The sequence below is a fragment of the Gossypium raimondii genome, chromosome 3, assembly GCF_025698545.1.
Source record: "Gossypium raimondii isolate GPD5lz chromosome 3, ASM2569854v1, whole genome shotgun sequence".
Taxonomy (NCBI): domain Eukaryota; kingdom Viridiplantae; phylum Streptophyta; class Magnoliopsida; order Malvales; family Malvaceae; genus Gossypium; species Gossypium raimondii.
Genome location: NC_068567.1, coordinates 24129193 through 24151330, shown reverse-complemented (window position 1 = coordinate 24151330; position 22138 = coordinate 24129193). Strand labels below are relative to the sequence as shown.

Genomic DNA, 22138 nt, shown 5'->3' with positions numbered 1-22138 from the left:
TATTATTTTAGTTTGAATATTTTCTATTTTGAAGTGCCATGAACTGTATGTATGGTCAATGGATGTTGAATAATGTGGTAGATTTGTTGCATAAATATTTTCATGATGTTTTGGATGTTTTCATAGCTTATTTTCTCTTAGGATTTATGGACTTGGAACTTGTAATGTTGATTCCTTGCTTAGACATGTTTTCGATGAATGAACTGTTATTATGGTTGTTTTGACAATGGTTTGATGAGCTAAAATTTGCATGTTGAATAGTTATTAGTTAGAATGTACTATGTCTTAAACTGCTATATTTTTGTTGTCTAAAATAAGGGCATCAATATTTCGGTTTTAAAGTCAATACCTCCATGATTTTTTAAAATATAGGTAGCTAGTAGTGCATCGATACCATATCACAAGTATCAATACTAAATGAAATAAAACCAATACTCTTTTATATGTACCGATATTTTTTGAGTTTTAATTTTTAAGCAAGAAACAGAAAGTTGTTTTGGCATCAATTTTCCAAGCGGTATCAATACCATATAAAAAAATTATCGATACCCTAGTTTCAATATCGATACCTAGGTGAATTGTATTGAAATTTTGTTGAATGATTCATATGCATGTTATAATTGCGTAATAAGATCGATTGATGTTTGTATGGCTTAATTTAACGTTGCTTTGAGTATTCGTGACATAGGAAATCTATATATGTTTAAGATCAATAATATGACATTAATCGCATGTTCGATGAGATGTTTGGCCATGATTGTTGATGAGACGGTGGTATGACATCCTAATATTAGGCTCCGCGTCTGGACCGGGTATAGGGTGTTACATTTGCACAATAAACTTTAGTTGCAATTATGAATAACAATGTTAAAACTTGCTATTCATTTTTTTTTCTCTGATATATGATTTTCAGTAATGAGGACATTACTTCTCATTAGTGGGGAGAGAGACTATGTCGTAATCTAAAGGGTGTTTCGATAAATTATTTTTGTTGAAAGTTGATTCTTCCATGGAGGTGTTTTAAGCGAAAGGTTGCTTAATATTTAATTTTTTTTTACAATAATGTAGTTCTAGTGTATGCATAAATCCTTATTATTTCAAGTATGTTTATGTTAACTGAATTATGATGTGAATGCAGATCTTAGTGATTATATATAAGGTCAACCATGAAATTTTTAAATTCCTATGAAAAAATTAAGCATGCATGAAGGTTTAAGTCTTTAGAATTGACTTAGTAATTTCCTTGTGGTGGAATTGTATTAGGCATATCAATTTAAAAATGATTTAGGCAAATTTTTGTTTGAATCATTTGAGCTTTTCGAGCCAACCTTATTAAATATTTATCCCTTGAAAACCTATTTTGAGCTGCATGACCTGTTCTTTTTAAAACCTTGCACTAACGAGCCATCCCTTGTTTAAATACTGGTTTTTATTTTTCCACCAAACCTTAGACTCAGTTTGTTTTGGGCATTTTTTGTGTTTAAGTTTGGGGGAGTTAGAGAGCAGTATTAGGTGCTCATTAAAAATGCTCAATGTTGATTTATATGTAGTTGTATGCTCGAGAAGGTACCCTATATTATGCAAGTAATGCAAGTAAAAATTAGTAGTTATCGAAAGGGGTACTAGTGAGCACATACTTTCAAATTGAGAATAAGGGAAGAATTGAGTATTTTAGGGGATGATTGCATTTCGAAGGCTCGAGGTAAGCTGGGTTAACAGTTGATTAGCACAAAATGTCCATCTATTTCCATACCTTGAACCAAGCTATGTTACAACCTTGTTAAATACCTATTGATTTAAATTACTATGTCTACTACATTAGTGGAGAGGAATTATTGAGTTCAACATATGAAAACGTAATTTAAACATTAGGATTGTTGCTTAGCTTAATCAAAGGAAAATTTTGGTTGGGAATAACTGAGTACACATTCATGAGGAGAAGGCATTCGGTTCATAATTTTGTTAGCACTTTAATACTTGAGAGAAATTGGATGATATATGCACCTGAGTTACATATTTGCAAAATTAATTTGAGCATAATTTTTCTGATGCATGACCAAAATGGAGAATTAATTATACTTACTATATTGAACCTATGTGTTTTAACATATATCAAGTGTCATCACTCAGAATGAGCAATTAATTAAGTTTGGGGTGTTTTTAGCTTACAAATTCATACAAGTTAAAGGTGATTGATAACAATTTCTGTTGTAATTATTCTAAATTCTACTGATTGTAAATTGTTATTGGAATAATGCAATTTTTTTTATTTATGTTCTAGAACATGAAGTTTTACCCATGAAGGTGAATGGTGAACTCAAAGGAAAGAAAGAATTGAAATTCACATGCTGATGCTCAATGCCACAACATTGTTGCAGCCTTGGACCAACGAGGTCAAGCTCAGAAATGCACATATTTTGAAACCCCGTTTCAACTATTTTAGATTTCATAATTCCTCTTGACTCAATGCTAGAGTGGACTAATAAGCTAGGATAGCCCAAAAGACCCCAAACCGTCAACTAAGGGAGGAAGAAGCCCAAATCATCTACCTACATGCCCAAATCCATCTCAACCACATGGTGGGAATCAGGCAACCTTCTCAACTACATGGACAAAAAAAAAGCAACCTCCTCCTTGAAATCAAGGAAACTACCACCTACATGGAGGAAATCAAGCATTGACACCAAAAATAGTAAAAAAGGAAGATGAAATTAATGGGTGTTCGCTAGTACAAATAGAGGCAAGATGTTGAGAGTTATACACACACATTTAAGAGCATTCATCTCAGAAGAACCCACTGAAATTGAGAGAGAAATACAATAAGTTGAGAGCAAAAAAGTTAGCAAAGCTTAAGAGTAGTAGTGCTCAAAGTGATGCAAAGAAAGAGGAGGAGGATAATTGTGAGCAGTACCATGAAAAACCACCAGGATCAACTTTCCAGTTTTCTTTCCTTTTGTCTATTACTTTGTTCTATGTTGATAAACATGATTGTAACTTATTTCTTTGTTTTCAATTTAATTATCATGGCCTAAGTTTGTTGATGCTGGAATGATTTTGATTCATTAGCTTTAGTTATTAATGCTTTGCTAAAGAAGTTCTGTGCATTTAGTTGTTCAAGTGAAAAACAATTCCTATGATTCCTTAGCTTTAGTTTTTTTTTTATGGAACCGTATGCTTAATCATCTTTTCACTTGTTGATATTGTAATTTAGAGCACTCTCATTTTAAATTTGAGAACAATGAGTATTTTGCATATCATGTTAAAGTTGCAAGTTTTAATAAGCATTCTTAGATGTTTTGTTTCCTTGAGGACAATCAAAGGCTTAAGTGTGGGGGAATTTGATCTGCCAAAAATTGTTGTGACAAATTAAGCTCTTTTCACTAATTAAGGAGCTTGTATTCAAGTGCTTTTCTTTCTTTTAAGTTCAGTTTTAGAATTATTTAGTTTCAAACTCAAATTGAATAAACTGAGCTTTTAGTGTTGGTGATGCGATCCCAGTTTAGTGGATTAATCCGAGTCGATTAGTTGCCCGATCGTAAACGAAGAAGTATTGTTTGGTTGAGAAGTTTAATAGAGAATAGGTTAAGTTCGGTTTATGGAAATCAAAATTTTGGTTTGAAAAAGAAATGATAGAAGTGTTTAGGTTAGGTTGGGAAGAAATGGTTTAGGCTTGATCGAATTGGTTTCAGTTTAGGTACGAAATGAAATGGACTTGAAATTTGGAAGGTGGATAGGAATTGGTACAAATGAGTTCAAAAAGATCAAGAATGAACCAACGCTAAAGTTCAGTGTTGACCCGAGACTTATAGGACCTTAAAGGTGTTCGAAATGGTAAGTTTGGAACATTGACCTGATACTTAGATAAGTATGAACCAAAGGTATAAAGATGAATGCCACACTCGGTTAAAGGAGTGATAAGTTCGAAAAGAGACTCGGGTAGACGCCACTAGAAGCTAGATAAGTCTTTCGGGTCTCGAACGAAATTTGAGAGAAAGTGACTCACAAATTCGGCAGCAATTCATTAACAAATTGTCAAAAAGTTCCTTTACAAAATGAGATAACAACTATTTATAGGCAAGCTTTAAGCTAGCCGAATAGTCAAATACATACTCAAGAACTAAGAGAATAAAATTCATTTAATTGTCATAGCAAGATTCGGCTAAAGCTCCAATGGACAACTTCTAGATTAAGCAATGAACTTGGAAATTTTGGAAGATGCATGGCAGCAGCTAGGTTCGGCCAATGAGCTTAAATAAGTTCATTCAATGTGCAACTTTTGCTGAAAAGTTACCAGCAATTAAGGAGGTATTGAGTAGTCATCTAAGGTGTGAAAACTCATCTTTGAAGAGTCCTTAAGTGTGAACATACCCAACTGAATGGTCATTGGTGTGAACTCCATGTGTGAACGGTTTTATGTTGTTTTAGGGAATGGATTCAATCAGCTGAAAATTCACTTAAAGAACTATGCATGTATCGCCAAATACATTGAATCCGACGTGAATGCACCTTGCTTAATTACTCTCCCACATTCGGCCAACCTACAAACATAGATGAACCAACTTAAATTAATTCACATTCAGCTGAACATAATTGAAAACATAACTTGGACAATTTAAATACACATAATTAAAAAAAAACTAGACAAGTTTAATTAAGCTAAGACACCAGTAATTCGGTTAGAACAAAAAACATATTAAAAACATGCAATAAGCTTATTAATGAGCTGTAGGATTTAAGAAAAATTAATAATATGCAATAAACAAGCTAACATAAATACTTAAATTTGTCCAGATTTTTTAAACAAATTAAATGCTAACGATTATTGAGCTGATTTAACTAATTTAATTAACTTAATTAATTTATTCTAGCAGCTATAAACATGCATAAATTAAACTAAGCATATTTAAACTTATTGAGCTGAATTTGAGCTTAGTTCAGCTCGCAACAAGGTGCAATGAGAACTCGAAGGGTAGGCCCAAGTCTCCTCGATGTGTTCAGCTAGGGTCTCGCCCCACACTTTGTCTACTAAAGCTGAAAGAGCCTTTTGGAAGTGTTTGGCTTGCGATCAGGTGATAGGACCTCTGGGTAGCTCCATAGGATCCTTGTTCGAGCTAGATGTGACTTGGGGTGTGGCCGTATCATCCTCCCCTCTTCAAAATGATTTGCCCTCAAATCGGAATCTGCATCAAAAGGGGACAAGTCAGACACATTAAAGCTCGCACTTATATTATACTCACCCGGTATATCAAGTCGATAGGAATTTTCGTTGATCTGCTCCAACACTTGAAAGGGTCCATCTCCACGCGGTAATAGCTTTGATCTACGTTGGGTAGGAAATCGTTCCTTTCTCATGTGAACCCAAACCCAATCGTCGGGTTCAAAGACAACTCTTTTTCGGCCCTTGTTCGCCTTTTGTATGTAGCTCTCAGTCCTTGCTTCAATATTGGCCCGAACCTTTTGGTGTAACTCCTTTACATACTCACCCTTTTTCCTAGCATCAGCATGAATAAATCGATCATTAGGTAGAGGCACTAGATCTAAAGGAGTTAAAACGTTAAATCCATAAACTATTTTAAAAGGAGAGTATTTAGTTGCCGAATGAACGAATCAATTATATGCAAATTTGATATGCGGCAAACACTCCTCCCGCGACTTTAAATTTTTCTGAATGATGGCCTGCAACAGAGTAGATAGCACACGATTAACTACTTCCGTTTGACCATCCGTTTGGGGGTGACAAGCGGTTGAGAATAGCAACTTAGTTCCATGCTTCCCGCACAACGATCTCCAAAAATGACTTAAAAATTTGGTGTCTTGATCAGATACAATCGTTCTTGGGATGCCATGTAAATGAACAATTTCCCTAAAGAAAAGAGTAGCAACATGAACAGCATCACCAGTTTTTGTACAAGCTATAAAGTGGGATATTTTTGAAAAACGATCGACAATAACAAAAATAGAGTCTTTTCCCGTTTTAGTTCTAGGCAATCCAAGGAAAAAATCCATGGATATGTCCATCCAAGCTACGTCGGGTATAGGAAGTGTTGTGTACAACCCATGCGGCTTAACCTTAGATTTGGCTTTCTTGCACGTCACATATCGTTCACAGACTCGCTCAACATCCTGCTTTATTCTAAGCCAATTGAAATGCTCTTGGAGCATTGCTAAAGTCTTTCCTAGGCCAAAGTGGCCCATGAGGCCCCCGCTATGCGCCTCATTAACTAATAGGTCCCGGACAGAACTTCGTGAAATGCACAATTTGCCTTCTTTGTAAAGAAATCCATCGTACCTATAAAACTTATCAACAGCAACATTTTCACAAGCAACAAACATTTCTCCAAAGTCATCATCAGTAGCATATAAGTCTTTCAAAAATGTAAACCCAAGTAGTTTAGAATCTAAATATGACAGGAGTGTATACCTTCTCGAAAGAGCATTAGCCACTATGTTATCCTTACCTTTTTTTTATTTGATGACATAGGGAAATGATTCTAAATACTCTACCCATTTAGCGTGGCGTTTATTTAGCTTGTGCTGGCCTTTGATATGTTTTAACGCCTCGTGATCCGAATGGGTCACAAATTCCTTCGGCCACAGGTAATGCTGCCACGTCTCGAGAGCTCAAATGAGAGCGTATATCTCTTTGTCGTAGATTGGGTAGTTCAACGTGACTCTGTGCAGTTTTTCGCTAAAATAAGTGATTGGTTTCCCATCTTGTGTTAACACGGCTCCTATTCCCACACCTGAAGCATCACATTCAATTTCAAATGTTTTAGTGAAATCAAGTAAAGCAAGTAAAGGTGCATTAGTAAGATGTTCTTTAAGTAAAACAAATGTTTTTTCTTGCTCTTCGGTCCATTGAAAGGCCGAATTCTTTTTGATCACAGTCGTCAAAGGTGCGGCTACAGTGCTGAAATTAGGCACGGATCGCCTATAAAAACTCGCCAATCCATGGAAACTTTGGACTTGGCTTATGCTAGTCGGTCTCGGCCACTCTTGGATTGCTTTGATCTTTTCTTGATCTACTTCCAAGCCTCTTGAACTGACCACAAAACCTAGAAAGACAACATTGTCAGAACAAAAAGTGCATTTCTTGATATTAGCATATAAAGTTCCCTTTCTAAGAACTTCCAAAATAGACCTGAGATGCGTGATATGATCTTCCAAAGTTTTTCTATAAATGAGGATATCGTCAAAATACACAACAACAAACTTACCAATGAAAGATCTTAACACGTAATTCATTAACCTCATAAATGTACTAGGTGCTTTGGTTAGGCCAAATGGCATGACCAACCACTCGTACAAACCATGCTTGGTTTTGAAGGCCATCTTCCATTCGTCGCCTTCTCGCATTCGAATTTGGTGGTAACCGCTCTTTAAATCAATTTTCGTGAATAGCTTGGCACCACTTAGTTCATCAAGCATGTCATCTAAGCGAGGTATCGGATGCCGATACTTAATAGTTATTTTTTTCACGGCTCGGCAGTCGACACACATTAGCCATGTGCCATCTTTCTTTGGAACCAACAGGATCGATACGGCACAGGGGCTAAGTAATGCGACCGTGCCCTGCAAAGAACTTAGCTCGAGCAAGGATCCTATTGTTCTTCCTTAAGGAACGATTACGCGAGCTCGGGCTAAACAATTCAAGGAAGCCATTTCAATTTTAGCTCATCAACTTTGGGACGAGATATCGACTGGAAGTGTTGGGTACATTCGTACCAGCTTTACGAACCTTTCGTGCATATTTTTGCAAGCTAAATTTAGCTCCATTTCAACCCCATGAACTCGAATCAGCTCAAATTCAGCTCAGTTTCATTTAGACATTAATATAGTTGCTAGAATAATTATTTGAGTTAGTTAAATTAGTTATACATAGCTCAATTAATAATCGTTGTTTAATTGGTCTAAAATCTATACAAATTTAAGTATGCATGTTAATTGTGTTTTTATTGCATGTTATTAAGTTGTCTTAAATCTTACAGCTTATAAATATGTTTTTGTTATTGCATGTTTTTAATGTGTCTTTTCCTAACCGAATTAATTGTGTCTTAACTTAATTAATTGTGTCTAGTTTTAATTATGTGAATTTAAATTTTCTAGATTATGTTTTAGTTATGTTCAGCTGAATGTGAAATTAATTTAAATTGATTCATCTCTTTTGTAGGTTGGCCGAATGTGGGAGAGTATTTAAGCAAGATGCATTCACCATAGATACAATGAACTTGGCGATACATGCAAGTGAATGTTCAGCTGATTTATTTCTCAACAAAACAGCATAATGCTGTTCACACCAATGACTATTCGGTTGGGCATGTTCACACCTAAAGGACTATTCAAGGCTGACTTTTCACACTTATTTTGGCTATTCACGTTCTCCTTTAATGCTGGTATCTTTTCAGCCAAGAGTTACATTTTAATGAGCTCATTAAGGTCATTGGCCGAACCTAGTTACTGCCATGCACCTATCCAAGTTCTCCAAGTTCATTTGCTTAGTCTAGAAGCTGCCCATTGGACTTCAATCAGCTGAATTTAGCTATAGCAATTCAATGTTTAATTCTAGAATTTTCCAGCTCATTCTAGCTCAATTTACTTAGCTATGAAGAAGACCATTCGACTACCTAGTTGAACACTATAAATAGTTGTTCATTTTCATTGTAAAAGGACTTTTGGCATTATTGTTAATGAATTGCTACCGAATTTGTGAGTCATTTTTCTCTCAAATTTCGTTCGAGACCCGTAAGACTTATCTAGCATCTATTGGCGTCTACCCGAGTCTCTTTTTCAAACTTATCACTCCCTAAACCGAGTGTGGCGTTCAACCTATACCTTTGGTTCATACTTACCTAAGTATCGGGTCAAGGTTCCTATTTTACCAAACTCAACTTCTTAAGGTCCTATAAGTTTCGGGTCAACACACAACTTTTGTGTTGATTCTTTCTTGACCTTTTTGATCCATTTCCGTACCAAAACCTATACCCTTTCGTACTTACACCAAAATTCATTTCATACCAAAACCTATACCATTTCGTACCTATACCAAACCCCATTTCGTACCAAAACCAATACCATTCCCTAGCTAAACCTAAACCATATTCGACCAAATTTAGCCTACTTTCTTTTAAACTTTAAAACCAAGACATACTTTTTCGTTTAACAATCGGGCAACTAAACGACTCAGCTTCATCCACTAAGTCGAGATCACATCATTTGGTATCAGAGCTAGTTAAAACGAGAAGTACGGAAGTCCAAAGTCATCCCAGAATAGGTACGTGAAAAAAATTCAAAAAATTCAAAAAAATTTTGAAAAAAATTCGAAAAAAATTTGAAATTAAAAAAATTATTACGAAATTAATTTAAAAAAATTTGTGAATTAAAAAGAAACTTTAAAAAAAGTGTTCAAACGATTTGTTTTCAAGCTCTGTGAATTGAAAAAAAATTCTTTCTTTTCACGCCACACATCTTAAAAACTATCCTTGTTTCTTTTAGCCTACCCTTTTAACTTAACGTCAATCCTTTGCAACCCTTTTGAAGCCGACCCCTAGTCTACGATAACATCACATCGAGTCTCCTACGAACTCACGAGAGAAAATCGAGTGGAAAAAGGCACGAGTGTGTGAGCGCATTAGAGCGGAGGTAAAAGCCTAAGAAGAGTGCAAACACGAGTGTGTGTGACACTAATTTTTCTTTCCGAGTGAACGTGAGATTTTGTGGTGAGGTTATTATCTTTTAAAATTCCTTCATGTCTAGAAGTCCAGAAAGGAACATGGCCGAAAGGAACGAAAGACAACCTATTCGTAATGTCCCAGATCTTAACTTACAAGCCTTGTTGCGAGAAGTGGAGCGATTATTCGATCGCAAGCTTGAGCCTATACAAGAAAGGCTTGATTTAGTCAAAGAGCGAGGCCGACGAGAGAGACGCCTCAAAGTCCATGAAGAAATCACGGAAGGCAACGAGACCCCGAAGAAGACTTTGATGCCCCTAGTGAGGCTGAAAGTGATCAAGGGTCAAATCTAACCGACCGACGGAGAGGCCAACGACATCAAGGCCAAAGGGAGCGTGGACGTGTCGACAATGATTTAAAGAATATAAAACTTGCCATTCCTCCATTTCAAGGCAAGTCAGATCTCGAAGTGTATTAGGAGTGGGATAAAAAGATAGAACTCGTTTTTTATTGCCACAACTACTCTGAAGCCAAAAAAGTGAAGTTAGCGGCACTCGAATTCTCCGACTACACTATGATTTGGTGGGACCAACTCATCACAAGTCAATGAAGAAATGGCGAGCGACCCATAGCCACTTAGACTGAAATGAAGGCACTTATGCTGAGACGATTCATTCCATCCTACTATCATAGGGAGCTTTACCAGAAACTCCAAAGCCTTTCTCAAGCGTCAAGTGAGTTATAATTGTACAAAAATAACTATGAGTTATAATTTATATTTCTAGATTCCTTAGTGAGCCTACTTTCTGTAGAAAAAAGTGAGACCACCATATGAAAATCATATGATGAGAAAATTGATTTTTAGTGAATAAAGGTCAGAACCGTCAGGCAGTAAAATAGGGGAGAATTTAATGAATAAACTGTACTAATTGGCTAATCCAAAAATTCTGAAAATTTTATGGTAAGATAATATATGAGTGTAGTTTCAAGGAAAATTTACAAATCTAAATTTCAAGTTTCGTAATTCGAGTTATAATTAAATTAGTGACTATTGCGCAGGTGCACAACATTATTGTGAACAGTGAAAGAAATTTTAAAAAAAAAATTTTATGCTCTGAACTGGTAAGTTAAATCAGATAACGCCTCGTGCTCAACTCCGGAAACGGTCTCGGGTAAGGGGTGTTACATTTCCACTCAAATTTCTCTCGTGATTTCGTAAGAGGCTCGAGATGACGCTATCGTAGTCTAGGGGTCGGTTTCAAAGAGGTTTGCAAAGGATTGACGTTAGGTTAAAGGTAGGCTAAAAGAAAAAATGATGGTTTTTAAGAAGTGTGGCGTGAAAAGAAAGAAAAGATGGAAGAAGGTAATCGGGATACAAGATGTAACAATCTTTCTTCAATTCACAGAGTTTGAAAACAAATCGTTTGAACACTTTTTCTCTCTTTTTTTTTAATTCTGATTTTTTTTAATCACGAAATTTTTTTCTTTTAATTGCGTATATTTTTTTTCCTTTTTTTAATTTTGAATTTTTTTCGAATTTTTTTTCACGTACCTATTTCGTGATGACTTTGAACGTCTATACTTCTTGTTTTAGTATCTCTGATACCAAATGATGCGATCTCAGTTTAGTGGATTAATCCGAGTCGATTAGTTGCCCGATCGTAAACGAAAAAGTATTGTTTGGTTGAGAAGTTTAATAGAGAATAGGTTAAGTTCGGTTTATGGAAATAAAAAGTTTGGTTCGAAAAAGAAAGGATAGAAGTATTTAGGTTAGGTTGGGAAGATATGGTTTAGGTTTGGTCGAATTTGTTTCGGTTTAGGTACGAAATGAAATGGACTTGAAATTTGGAAGGTGGATAGGAATTGGTACAAATGAGTTCAAAAAGGTCAAGAATGAACCAACACTAAAGTTGAGTGTTAACCCGAGACTTATAGGACCTTAAAGGTGTTCGAAATGGTAAGTTTGAAACCTTGACCCGATACTTAGATAAGTATGAACCAAAGGTATAAAGATGAACGCCGCACCCGGTTAAAGGAGTGATAAGTTCAAAAAGAGACTCGGGTAGATGCCACTAGAAGCTAGATAAGTCATTCGGGTCTCGAACGAAATTTGAGAGAAAGTGACTCACAAATTCGACAGCAGTTCATTAACAAATTGTCAAAAAGTTCCTTTACAAAATGAGATAACAACTATTTATAGGCAAGATTTAAGCTAGCCGAATAGTCAAATGCATACTTAAGAACTAAGCAAATAAAATTCATTTAACTGTCATAGCAAGATTCGGCTGAATGAGGAGCTCCAATGGACAACTTCTAGATTAAGCAATGAACTTGGAAATTTTGGAAGATGCATGGCAGCAGCTAGGTTCGGCCAATGAGCTTAAATAAGCTCATTCAATGTGCAACTTTTGCTGAAAAGTTACCAACAATTAAGAAGGTATTAAGCAGTCATCTGAGGTGTGAAAACTCAACTTTGAAGAGTCCTTAAGTGTGAACATACCCAACCGAATGGTCATTGGTGTGAACTCCATGTGTGAACGGCTTTATGTTGTTTTGGGGAATGGATTCAATCAACTGAACATTCACTTGAAGAACCATGCATCTATCGCCAAATACATTGAATCTGATGTGCATGCACCTTGCTTAATTACTCTCCCACATTCGGCCAACCTACAAAAATAGATGAACCAACTTAAATTAATTCACATTCAGTTGAACATAATTGAAAACATAACTTGGACAATTTAAATACACATAATTAAAAAAAAAACTAGACAAGTTTAATTAAGCTAAGACACCAGTAATTCGGTTAGAACAAAAAACATATTAAAAACATGCAATAAGCTTATTTATGAGCTGTAGGATTTAAGGTAAATTAATAATATGCAATAAACAAGCTAACATAAATATGTAAATTTCTCCAGTTTTTTAAACAAATTAAATGCTAACGATTATTGAGCTGATTTAACTAATTTAACTAACTTAATTAATTTATTCCAGCAGCTATAAACATGCATAAATTAAATTGAGCTGATTTAAACTTATTGAGCTGAACTTGAGCTTAGTTCAGCTCGCAACAAGGTGCAATGAGAACTCGAAGCTAGATAAATTAACTAAGTTCGAAAAGAGACTCGGGTAGATGCCACTAGAAGCTAGATAAGTCTTTCGGGTCTCGAACGAAATTCGAGAGAAATTGACTCACAAATTTGGCAGCAATTCATTAACAAATTGTCAAAAAGTTCCTTTCCAAAATGAGATAACAACTATTTATAGGCAAGCTTTAAGCTAGCCGAATAGTTAAATGCATACTTAAGAACTAAGCAAATAAAATTCATTTAACTGTTATAGCAAGATTCGACTGAATGAAGAGCTCCAATGGACAACTTCTAGATTAAGCAATGAACTTGGAAATTTTGGAAGATGCATGGCAGCAGCTAGGTTCGGCCAATGAGCTTAAATAAGCTCATTCAATGTGCAACTTTTGCTGAAAAGTTACCCACAATTAAGGAGGTATTGCGCAGTCATCTGAGGTGTGAAAACTCAGCTTTGAAGAGTCCTTAAGTGTGAACATACCCAACCGAATGGTCATTGGTGTAAACTCTATGTGTGAACGGCTTTATGTTGTTTTTGGGAATGGATTCAATAAGTTGAACATTCACTTGAAGAACCATGCATGTATCGCCAAATACATTGAATATGATGTGCATGCACCTTGCTTAATTACTCTCCCACATTCGGCCAACCTACAAAAATAGATGAACCAACTTAAATTAATTCACATTCAGTCGAACATAATTGAAAACATAACTTGGACAATTTAAATACACATAATTAAAAAAAACTAAACAATTTTAATTAAGCTAAGACACCAGTAATTCGGTTAGAACAAAAAACATATTAAAAACATGCAATAAGTTTATTAATGAGCTGTAGGATTTAAGAAAAATTAATAATATGCAATAAACAAGCTAACATAAATACTTAAATTTGTCCAGATTTTTTAAACAAATTAAATGCTAACGATTGTTGAGCTGATTTAACTAATTTAATTAACTTAATTAATTTATTCCAGCAGCTATAAACATGCATAAATTAAACTAAGCATATTTAAACTTATTGAGCTGAATTTGAGCTTAGTTCAGCTCGCAACAAGGTGCAATGAGAACTCGAAGGGTAGGCCCAAGTCTCCTCAATGTGTTCAGCTAGGGTCTCGCCCCACACTTTGTCTACTAAAGTCGAAAGAGCCTTTTTGAAGTGCTTGGCTGGCGATCAAGTGATAGGACCTCAGGGCAGCTCCATAAGATCCTTGTTAGAGCTAGATGTGACTTGGGGCGTGGCCGTATCAGTTGGTTTATGACCTTTTAAGTTGATCCAGGTCTAAGGAAGAACTAACAAGTTGATTGAGTGTACAAGACAACATTTTAAGCCAAGGAGTCACTGAACTACCACTGCTATCGCAACATTCAAGGAGAAAGTCGTTACATTGAAGTAAGCCTTAACACTTAGTCGATTTTCCAACCCAAGACCACAAGGCAAGCTATTGGAGTTGATCTCGTGACATCACATAGGAAAAGTCACGACATTCCATCTGAAGTCTCAAAGACCAAGTATTCTACCAAAAAAGTTACGACATCGACTAAAGGGTGTCGCGACAACGATTCAATGAGGCTAATAATTATGCAAGAGTGTTTTCGTTTGTACAATATTACTTAACTTGTTAAACAGTTTGTAATTGACCTAAATAGGTCGTAATACATTAACAACTGATTTGGGGGTTCTAAATTGGTTTCTTAAGTTCTTTTCATAGAATTAATTAGGGTTTTAGGTAGATTTAGAATTTTCTTTCAAATTTTAAGTACTTTGTGATTCTAAATAGAAATTTATTTTTAATTTTATTTTCAATTACTTTATTCTATTATATTTTTTAACACCAAAGCAATGCTCAATCATCATCCGTAGGTTCAATAATCAAAGCATCAATTGTAGATTTTTGGATTTCTGAGCATTATTTCTTCTCTTTTATTTTATGTTTAATTGAATGTTTGATAACTGGATAGAAATGTTTGCATTTAGAATGGCCATTAACTAAAACTCTAGTAAGGTTTATTGACCAAGGTGGGAGTGATTAGCTTCGATTTAGGGTTTGAAGCTGATTAGTTGGAATAGGTTGAATGAATTTAAACCCCAAAATCGACAAATCTAGGAAGTAACTTAGGTAGATGAGATTAAAAGTGCATTATACTTGGCACCAGTTCAACCTAGTCCTATTTAATTTATCAAGTCAAAAGATAAGTGAGTTAAGTCAATCATTTAATCTAGTTATAGGTTGAAAGGTACTAATTATGTTATTATTACCTAATTAGTAAAAATCCTTGAATCTAAGTTAATCATGAACATGGAAGTTAATCATCTATTTGTCTGCTTAAATTGATTGTGATTTTGGTATTTACATTTTCTATAATTTTGTTTTATTTTGCAATTTATCCATTTAGATTCACCATAATATGATTAGTACATTAGCATCTATATAGACCTTGGTAGTGTGTTTTTCCTTACTGATAGTTTAGTTTAAACAAATCTCCCTTGGGTACGATCCTCAGGATACTTAAGTATTTCATTGTAAATAAAAACTATATTACAATTTGACATATTCGCTTGTAGATACCGCACTATAGTTCTATATCTAACTGCAGTTTTCTAAGCCTTAGTGCACATTGTAACACCCCACACCCAACCCAACCATCAAAACTGGGTATGGAGCATTACAACTTGACTCGTTAGATTACTCCAACACTTCTCTTTAAACACTCAGAAAATTCTGTAGATTCGACTTATGTGGCACCATATTTCACAATTTCTAATCCATATTTATCTGGAAACAAGTTTTAAATTGATACTCCGCCTTGCTCAAAGATTTAAAATATACAAAAATAGCCTACAGTGACTATCTTAATCACTTTCGTAAATCACAGGTAAAAAAAGGCCAATCAATGATACAATTATCTTTCAAATAAATACAAAATATCAATTTAATAAAAATGGTGGTTCAGCAAGGAATGACATCTAAAAAATGTCTTAATAAACCCTATCGAATACATGTTAACCATAAAATAAGAAAGCTCACAGATGGTCGCAAGTATGGTGGATTCCCTTTAACACTTCACTCAATCTAAGAACCTGAAAGAAAGAGGGAAAACGGAGTAAGTTCATAAGAACTTAGTGAGTTCCTAGAAAGATTTATCTTAATGAATAATAGCAGAAGTTAAGGAATAGGAACTTAGGCTGACAACTGACTCGCCATATTTGGCAACTACATCCCTCTAATCCACAAGACATCTGGCAAATCCTACCTCGACTCACTCCGTCCATTAGCGTATTTCACAGGTTTACATTTTCATGCATGAAAATTGCGGGCATATCTGCTCCGTGGGCTTGTTACTTATGTGGTCTAACCCATTTATGATAATAGGTTTACTGTTTATACTTTTCATGCAACATGTATCAACTCATGCGCCTTTTTCTTTTTCTCTCATACTCCCTTCCTTGTGCTAGCTTTTGACCCCGGTTCCTGAAGAACACATCATTTCTTGGACTTCATAACCTCTCATCTGCCATACATAAACATTCCCTCTGTATCATCCTCACTCCCTTCCTTGTTTTAGACACATAAGTGTTCCCCCACAAGGTAGGGTTTTCACTAATCACGATTTGCATCTATGTGTCATACCGGAGGTGAAAAATTCGTCTTGGATCTTCAATATCAATGTACATATCATTCCACTGATACCTCCTTACTACAATATGGATATGGATCTTATTCACCAAGGAAGGAGTTTTCATACTTTATATATATCTGGTCATTAAGTCATTTTTATTGTGTTTGACAATGCATGCAACTGGGTGTGGGAACATATTTCTCTAAACACAAAAACTAGTGACAATGGACGGTATCACTTACCTGGCTGAACGAAGAAAACTATTAGTTGAAATAACACAGATTATGACTCTAGATACGAAAGAACTCACTAGAATACTTTACTTTAGATCTTTATCTACTCTACTGGTTCCTTGCCTTTTGTACTAGGGCCTTCTCCCATGTCTTTAGCTAAACAATGAAACAACTCTTTTAATGATCAAGAACTACCAACATGCTCTGACATATCAAGAACCTATAGTCATGCAACCAGTTTTTGGGTAAAATTTTTTGTCATACCAAGAACTCAAAATATACTACCACATTTCTTATGTTAGCATCTATCTACCTATCTGGTAAAACTTAAAGAAAGGTTTAAGAATTTACCAGTAGACAACTATCGTACAAGCTTTCCTAAGCTTTAACAGTTAACACCTTCGTTAGCAAGGAAGAACTCTTTTGGTTTCTTCGATGATAACAAAGTCAAGTGGAATGGATGATTCAGAAGTCTTCTCACAAGTACTACTCTATCCTATTTATACCTAACTCATGGACAAATCCTATTCAGGATCATCTCCAATCATTACTTGCTTTTGCATTTTTCCATTAATTAATCACATCCTACGAGGCCCTCCAAGTGTCCTAATTACCAACATGTTGCCTCCACTAGGACGTTAAATGACTTAGTCGTGTCCCACGAGCCATTTTACTTACTCTAGCCACTATGTTAAAACACGGGTAGCGATATTATTAGCGAAAATCTCCACCTAACAAGATCTCTGCCTTAATCTCTACCTCGCCATTACTCGTCATTATACCCCGTCACATTGGCGAAGTTCTACGAAGTAGTTTTCCATACAGTCACCAACCTTCATTGGGCTAAGTCCAGTAACCTAGACGTCCTTTACTGGCATAGTCTTCCCAATCCAACTTGGTTCGCCAAATCAATGTGTTACACACACATGCCAGGGCACGATCACCTCCAAAATCAATTCGAGCTTGTATCTAAAAGAATTCGTGCTTGAAAAAATCCTAGTCTGAAAGGGCCCGAGCCTAAGAAAATCTGAGAACATAACAAATCCAAGCTTGAGAAAATCCAAGTCTAAGAAAGCCTGAGTCCAAACTGATCTAAGCTCAAAAATTTTGAGTTCGAAGTAAGCCCAACCCGAACCCACTCAAACCTGCTCGTTTTCCAACTCACCTCATGAACTAATATGGCATATCCCTTTCAAGTATAGTATAACTTAATGATAATTAATTTCATCACTTTTAAGACATGGGAGTTTACTTGTATTCACTATTTAATTATTCAATATTTATTATATAATTATTATCTATTATTTAAACTTTGAGTTGAGATAAATAAGATTATTGCAGGTACTTACCTTTTGGTTGCTCTAAACACAAAGCTATGCTTCCATAAACTTGAATCCTACTCCCATCAAGCTTGAAATTTAATTTTTCATCATTTTACCATTTACCATATACAAAAATATAATCCAAAACTTAGCATATATTTTTTTCTAAACTTTCTCAAAACAACTAAATTCAATTAGTTATGATAGTGAAAACCATTATTATTTACCTTTTTGAATATTTCTCTCTCAAGCTTCAAGTTCTCTCACTAAAACCATATAGCGCCTAGGAAAATGATGGGAATGATGGTGGAATCCATGCAACAAGGTTGATTTTTAAGTGATTTCAACTAAATTTAAGGTTGAGTGTTGAGCTTCTAGAAAAATCTCAAGAAAAAACATGAAAAATGAAGAAAAAGAGAGGACCTCCTTAGGGAAGAAGGTTTGGTCAGCAACATCAAGGAGAGCTTATGAGGGATTCATTTTTCTTCTCTTTATTTTAAAAATCATATAAATGGGCCCCAAGCCCACATACGATAATTTTAAGCCCAAGCTCATTAATTGAAGCCCAATCTCCATATAATATGACCCAATGGTACCAATAAATTCAATATATCAAATACATTATTCAAATAATATTTTCATAATGAAATGCTTGAAAAATGATCAAATTACCCTTTTTATGTCAAAATTACCATTTTACCTCATTTTGACTATTTGTACAATTTCTTCTTCATAATAGGAAATTATCATTCGAAATCTCAAAATTCACATATAATATTTAATACACATCCATAGATGATAAAATTACATATTTTCCCTTTCTCTTAGTAAAATTGAGAAATTTACAATGTTACTTCATAATCTTTTCAGTTTAGTCCCCAAAGTGGTTTTCACCATACCAATTCATATTTCAATTATCCTCATGTCAAATAGGAAATAAAAATCTTATTTTCCTTCGGTCAAATTTGCATTATAGTCCTCAAACTTTTCAAACTTTTACAAATTAGTCCTTTTATCACCTTTTCATTTCTAAAATTCTTTTAATTTATTATCATATCCAAAATCACTTTGTTTTCATAGTAATTATTTTATCTGGTAAATTTTCCAATTTTCTTGAACATTCACTATATCCATTATCGGAATAGTGCCACATGTCTGGTCAGAAATTTTGGGATGTTACAATTTGCAATATAGTCCTATTTGTCACATTTTACTCGTTTTCCAAATTTCCTCAATTTCTTATGATCAATCCTGGAATACTTCCACATACTATATTGAAGTTTAGGGCATTGCAAAACCCATTTTTCTCCCTAATCTAGCCACCCAAACAGTTGACTCTTCAATCTATCCTAAATAGAGTGAACCGACTAATTCCGCAACCAATCAATTTTCACCCAACAAATCTAAACTTAACAAAAAAAAATTAAAAATTATTCAAAAGTTTAAAGACTCAAATTAACTTAATTCAACTTAATGAAATTTGGTACGCAAAATTGATAAACCTATTTTAGCCCATTGAGATAAAGTATTTATAAACAGTTGTGCCGAGATCCAGCCCCGGAGCAAGTAGGCAGATCCCATGGACATATTTAAGTTAAAAGGTAGAATGCCCCCAAGATTATGAGTTAACTACAATAATGCCACAACGGCATGAAGAGTTTATGGCGGGAAGAGTTTGTTAGGAGTGAAGGTGGCAGTTAGTACCATTATTGTTATTATTCGATAAAATAACCGATTGCTATTCGTCTTTCTTTCTCTAATGATTCTTCAGTAATGATTAAACACTCCCTCTTCTTTCTCTTTCTTCTGCTTCCCATTTCCGCTTTTTCTGCCAATCATCACCGCCGGCGTCGTCCACCGCCATCACCACCTTCTCCTCCTCCGTTGCATCAGCATCAACTTAATAACATAATCGACGCTCTCGTTGGTGCTGGAGACTTCAATAACTGGGCAAACATGCTTTCCGCCTCCCATTTCTTCATGCTTCCACTTTCAGCTACCCTTTTCGTCCCTTCCGATGATTCCGTTTTCCCATTTCCTGTCCCTGTTCCAACTTCTTCCACCACCGCCGCCGCTGCCTCCGCCACCGCCTTTGACCCTCTCATCATCCCTTACCACATCGTCCCGCAACGCCTCACTTTCTCTCAACTCACCCTCTTCAAGCCTTTCTCTCGCTTACCGACTTTGCTTCCTTCCAAAACCCTCCTCATAACCAACTCTTCCCACTCCAACTTCACTCTTGATGCCTCTCAGATTTCCCACCCGGATCTTTACCTCACATCAGCCATTGCTGTCCACGGCATTGCCTCGCTCCTCAACTACACTGTCTACGGTGGTGACCCTGGCCTTGTTCATGGCCTTGCGCCAGCGCTTCCGCCGCCGCCGCCTCCACCAGCAATGTTTCAGCCGCTGGGGGACGCGATGGGTGATAGGCGGAGATCGGATGCTGGTTGCTTGTTTGGGGAGTTTGCATTTGTCTTGCTGCTGATTCCTTGGTTGGTTTGGTGCATCAAGATTTATGGGAATCCTCTTGGCCTCTGATGGGGTTCTTAACTCTTGTAATTGTGCTTTAATCACTGTGCTTTTGATATAACAAACAACAGTATTTTCCCTTTGTATTCTCTTAGATTGGGGTGCTTTATTTTTTTTTCTTTATGGTTTGTTTGTTTTCGTACATTCCTCGTGTAATGTGATTCGAGAGAAAATTGGATTCTGTTCTTTGTGTGATAATGAAATGAAGAATAATTCGAGATTTTGTTTAAAAATAAACGCTCTGCAAATGTTTCTCTGATCAGTCTCCTCCTTCATCAATGAATCATGATATCTTATATGATTGCAGTGCCAAAAAACCAAAACTGATGAGCTAATGATTTAGTGGAAAGAGTGAGCCTGACTGAAGAATCTGGAACTTAACTGTGGGAAAATGCATATGTGGCACACGCACGTTGCCAATGCTTGTGCCTGACTCAAGCATATTGATTATGGGGATTTTGATGAAAATATGATCCTGCCTGTGCCTGTTAATTGAAAATCAAGGCAAAAGAACTCACTTAGAATGAATTTTATCCTTGGCTTTCGAAAGCTGTTTATGCATGAACCATCTTGGAGTTGGATTAATCTACATGATTTTTTCTGGTAGAAAGTTGAGGTGAAAGTAATAAAATTAAGATGATTAATTTTCTTTGGCCATTAGATGATTAAAATTAGACTTGAGTCGTTACAACTTTTAAGTTTGCTTTTATCATGTAACAAGCCATAAACCACGAAATTATACTGGGAATGGTATAAATTAAGTTTTATAAACGCACTTAACAGTTTTACATCAAAATATGTATCTTTAGGTATATACATTCTTTCAGAAGGTATGTTTTCATAACAAAATACATTTTATAGAAATTTATGTTTCTTCATTTAGAATTTTTAGGAAAGTTATGCCAGATACAACTTTTAATAATATAAATTTTATATTTATTTTGAAAATAAAAATAAAAATTATAAAAATATTATTACACCACATTAAGCCTTGGTGTCTATCTTTTGTCTACATATACAAATTACTAATAAGCATCTAACTAAGTTACTTTAGCGATGTGAGATTACTAACATTGCAAATTACTAATATTTTCTCGTAACGTCCCAAAATCAATGAAAATTATTATGAATGTGAGAATGTAACAAAAAGACTAAATTACAAATTATAAAAAGTTGTAAGACTAAAATACAAATTTGACCAAAAGAGAAATATAAATTATTGTCATTTATTATTTTTCATCGAAACAATTTGTGTGATGAAAATCATGTGAGATTTGGTGCCCTAAGTGTAATATTTTTGTATATGTACACTTGTATTTTTTGAACAAATTGGTGTAATAATGTTATCCATAAAATACATTAATACCCTTTGTATATTGTTCTCAATGGTTTTTGCACGCAAAGCAAAATGGAAGTAAATATTGGCTCACTGGTTATCTAATGTTTAACTAATATTAAGCATATGAATATAAAAATGTCCTTAGACTAATTAGAAATGAGCAAACCGATTGAACGACTAGTATGTCGTCCATCAAGTCCAATTGCGGAGATGTTTTGTCTTAAGCATTGGAGTAGATGACTCCCAGAAGATAGAGATATAGATTTGATTAACTAGACTAATAATACATCGAACAAGACCCAAGTAAAATAGATCTTGAATTCATTTA

The 22138-nt window shown here is 35.1% G+C and overlaps 1 protein-coding gene across 1 annotated transcript; it reads left to right on the top strand.

Moving 5' to 3' along the window:
• The first annotated feature begins 19712 nt into the window (after positions 1-19712).
• On the top strand, positions 19713-20648 carry LOC105796154 (fasciclin-like arabinogalactan protein 21). Its single transcript, XM_012625756.2, has one exon. The coding sequence runs from the start codon at positions 19713-19715 to the stop codon at positions 20478-20480; it is 768 nt and encodes a 255-aa protein (XP_012481210.1). The 3' UTR covers positions 20481-20648.
• Positions 20649-22138: the final 1490 nt, after the last annotated feature.

Coding starts and splice junctions, on each gene's coding strand:
- LOC105796154 (XM_012625756.2), top strand. CDS start 19,713: ATGATTAAACACTCCCTCTTCTTTCTCTTTCTTCTGCTTCCCATTTCC.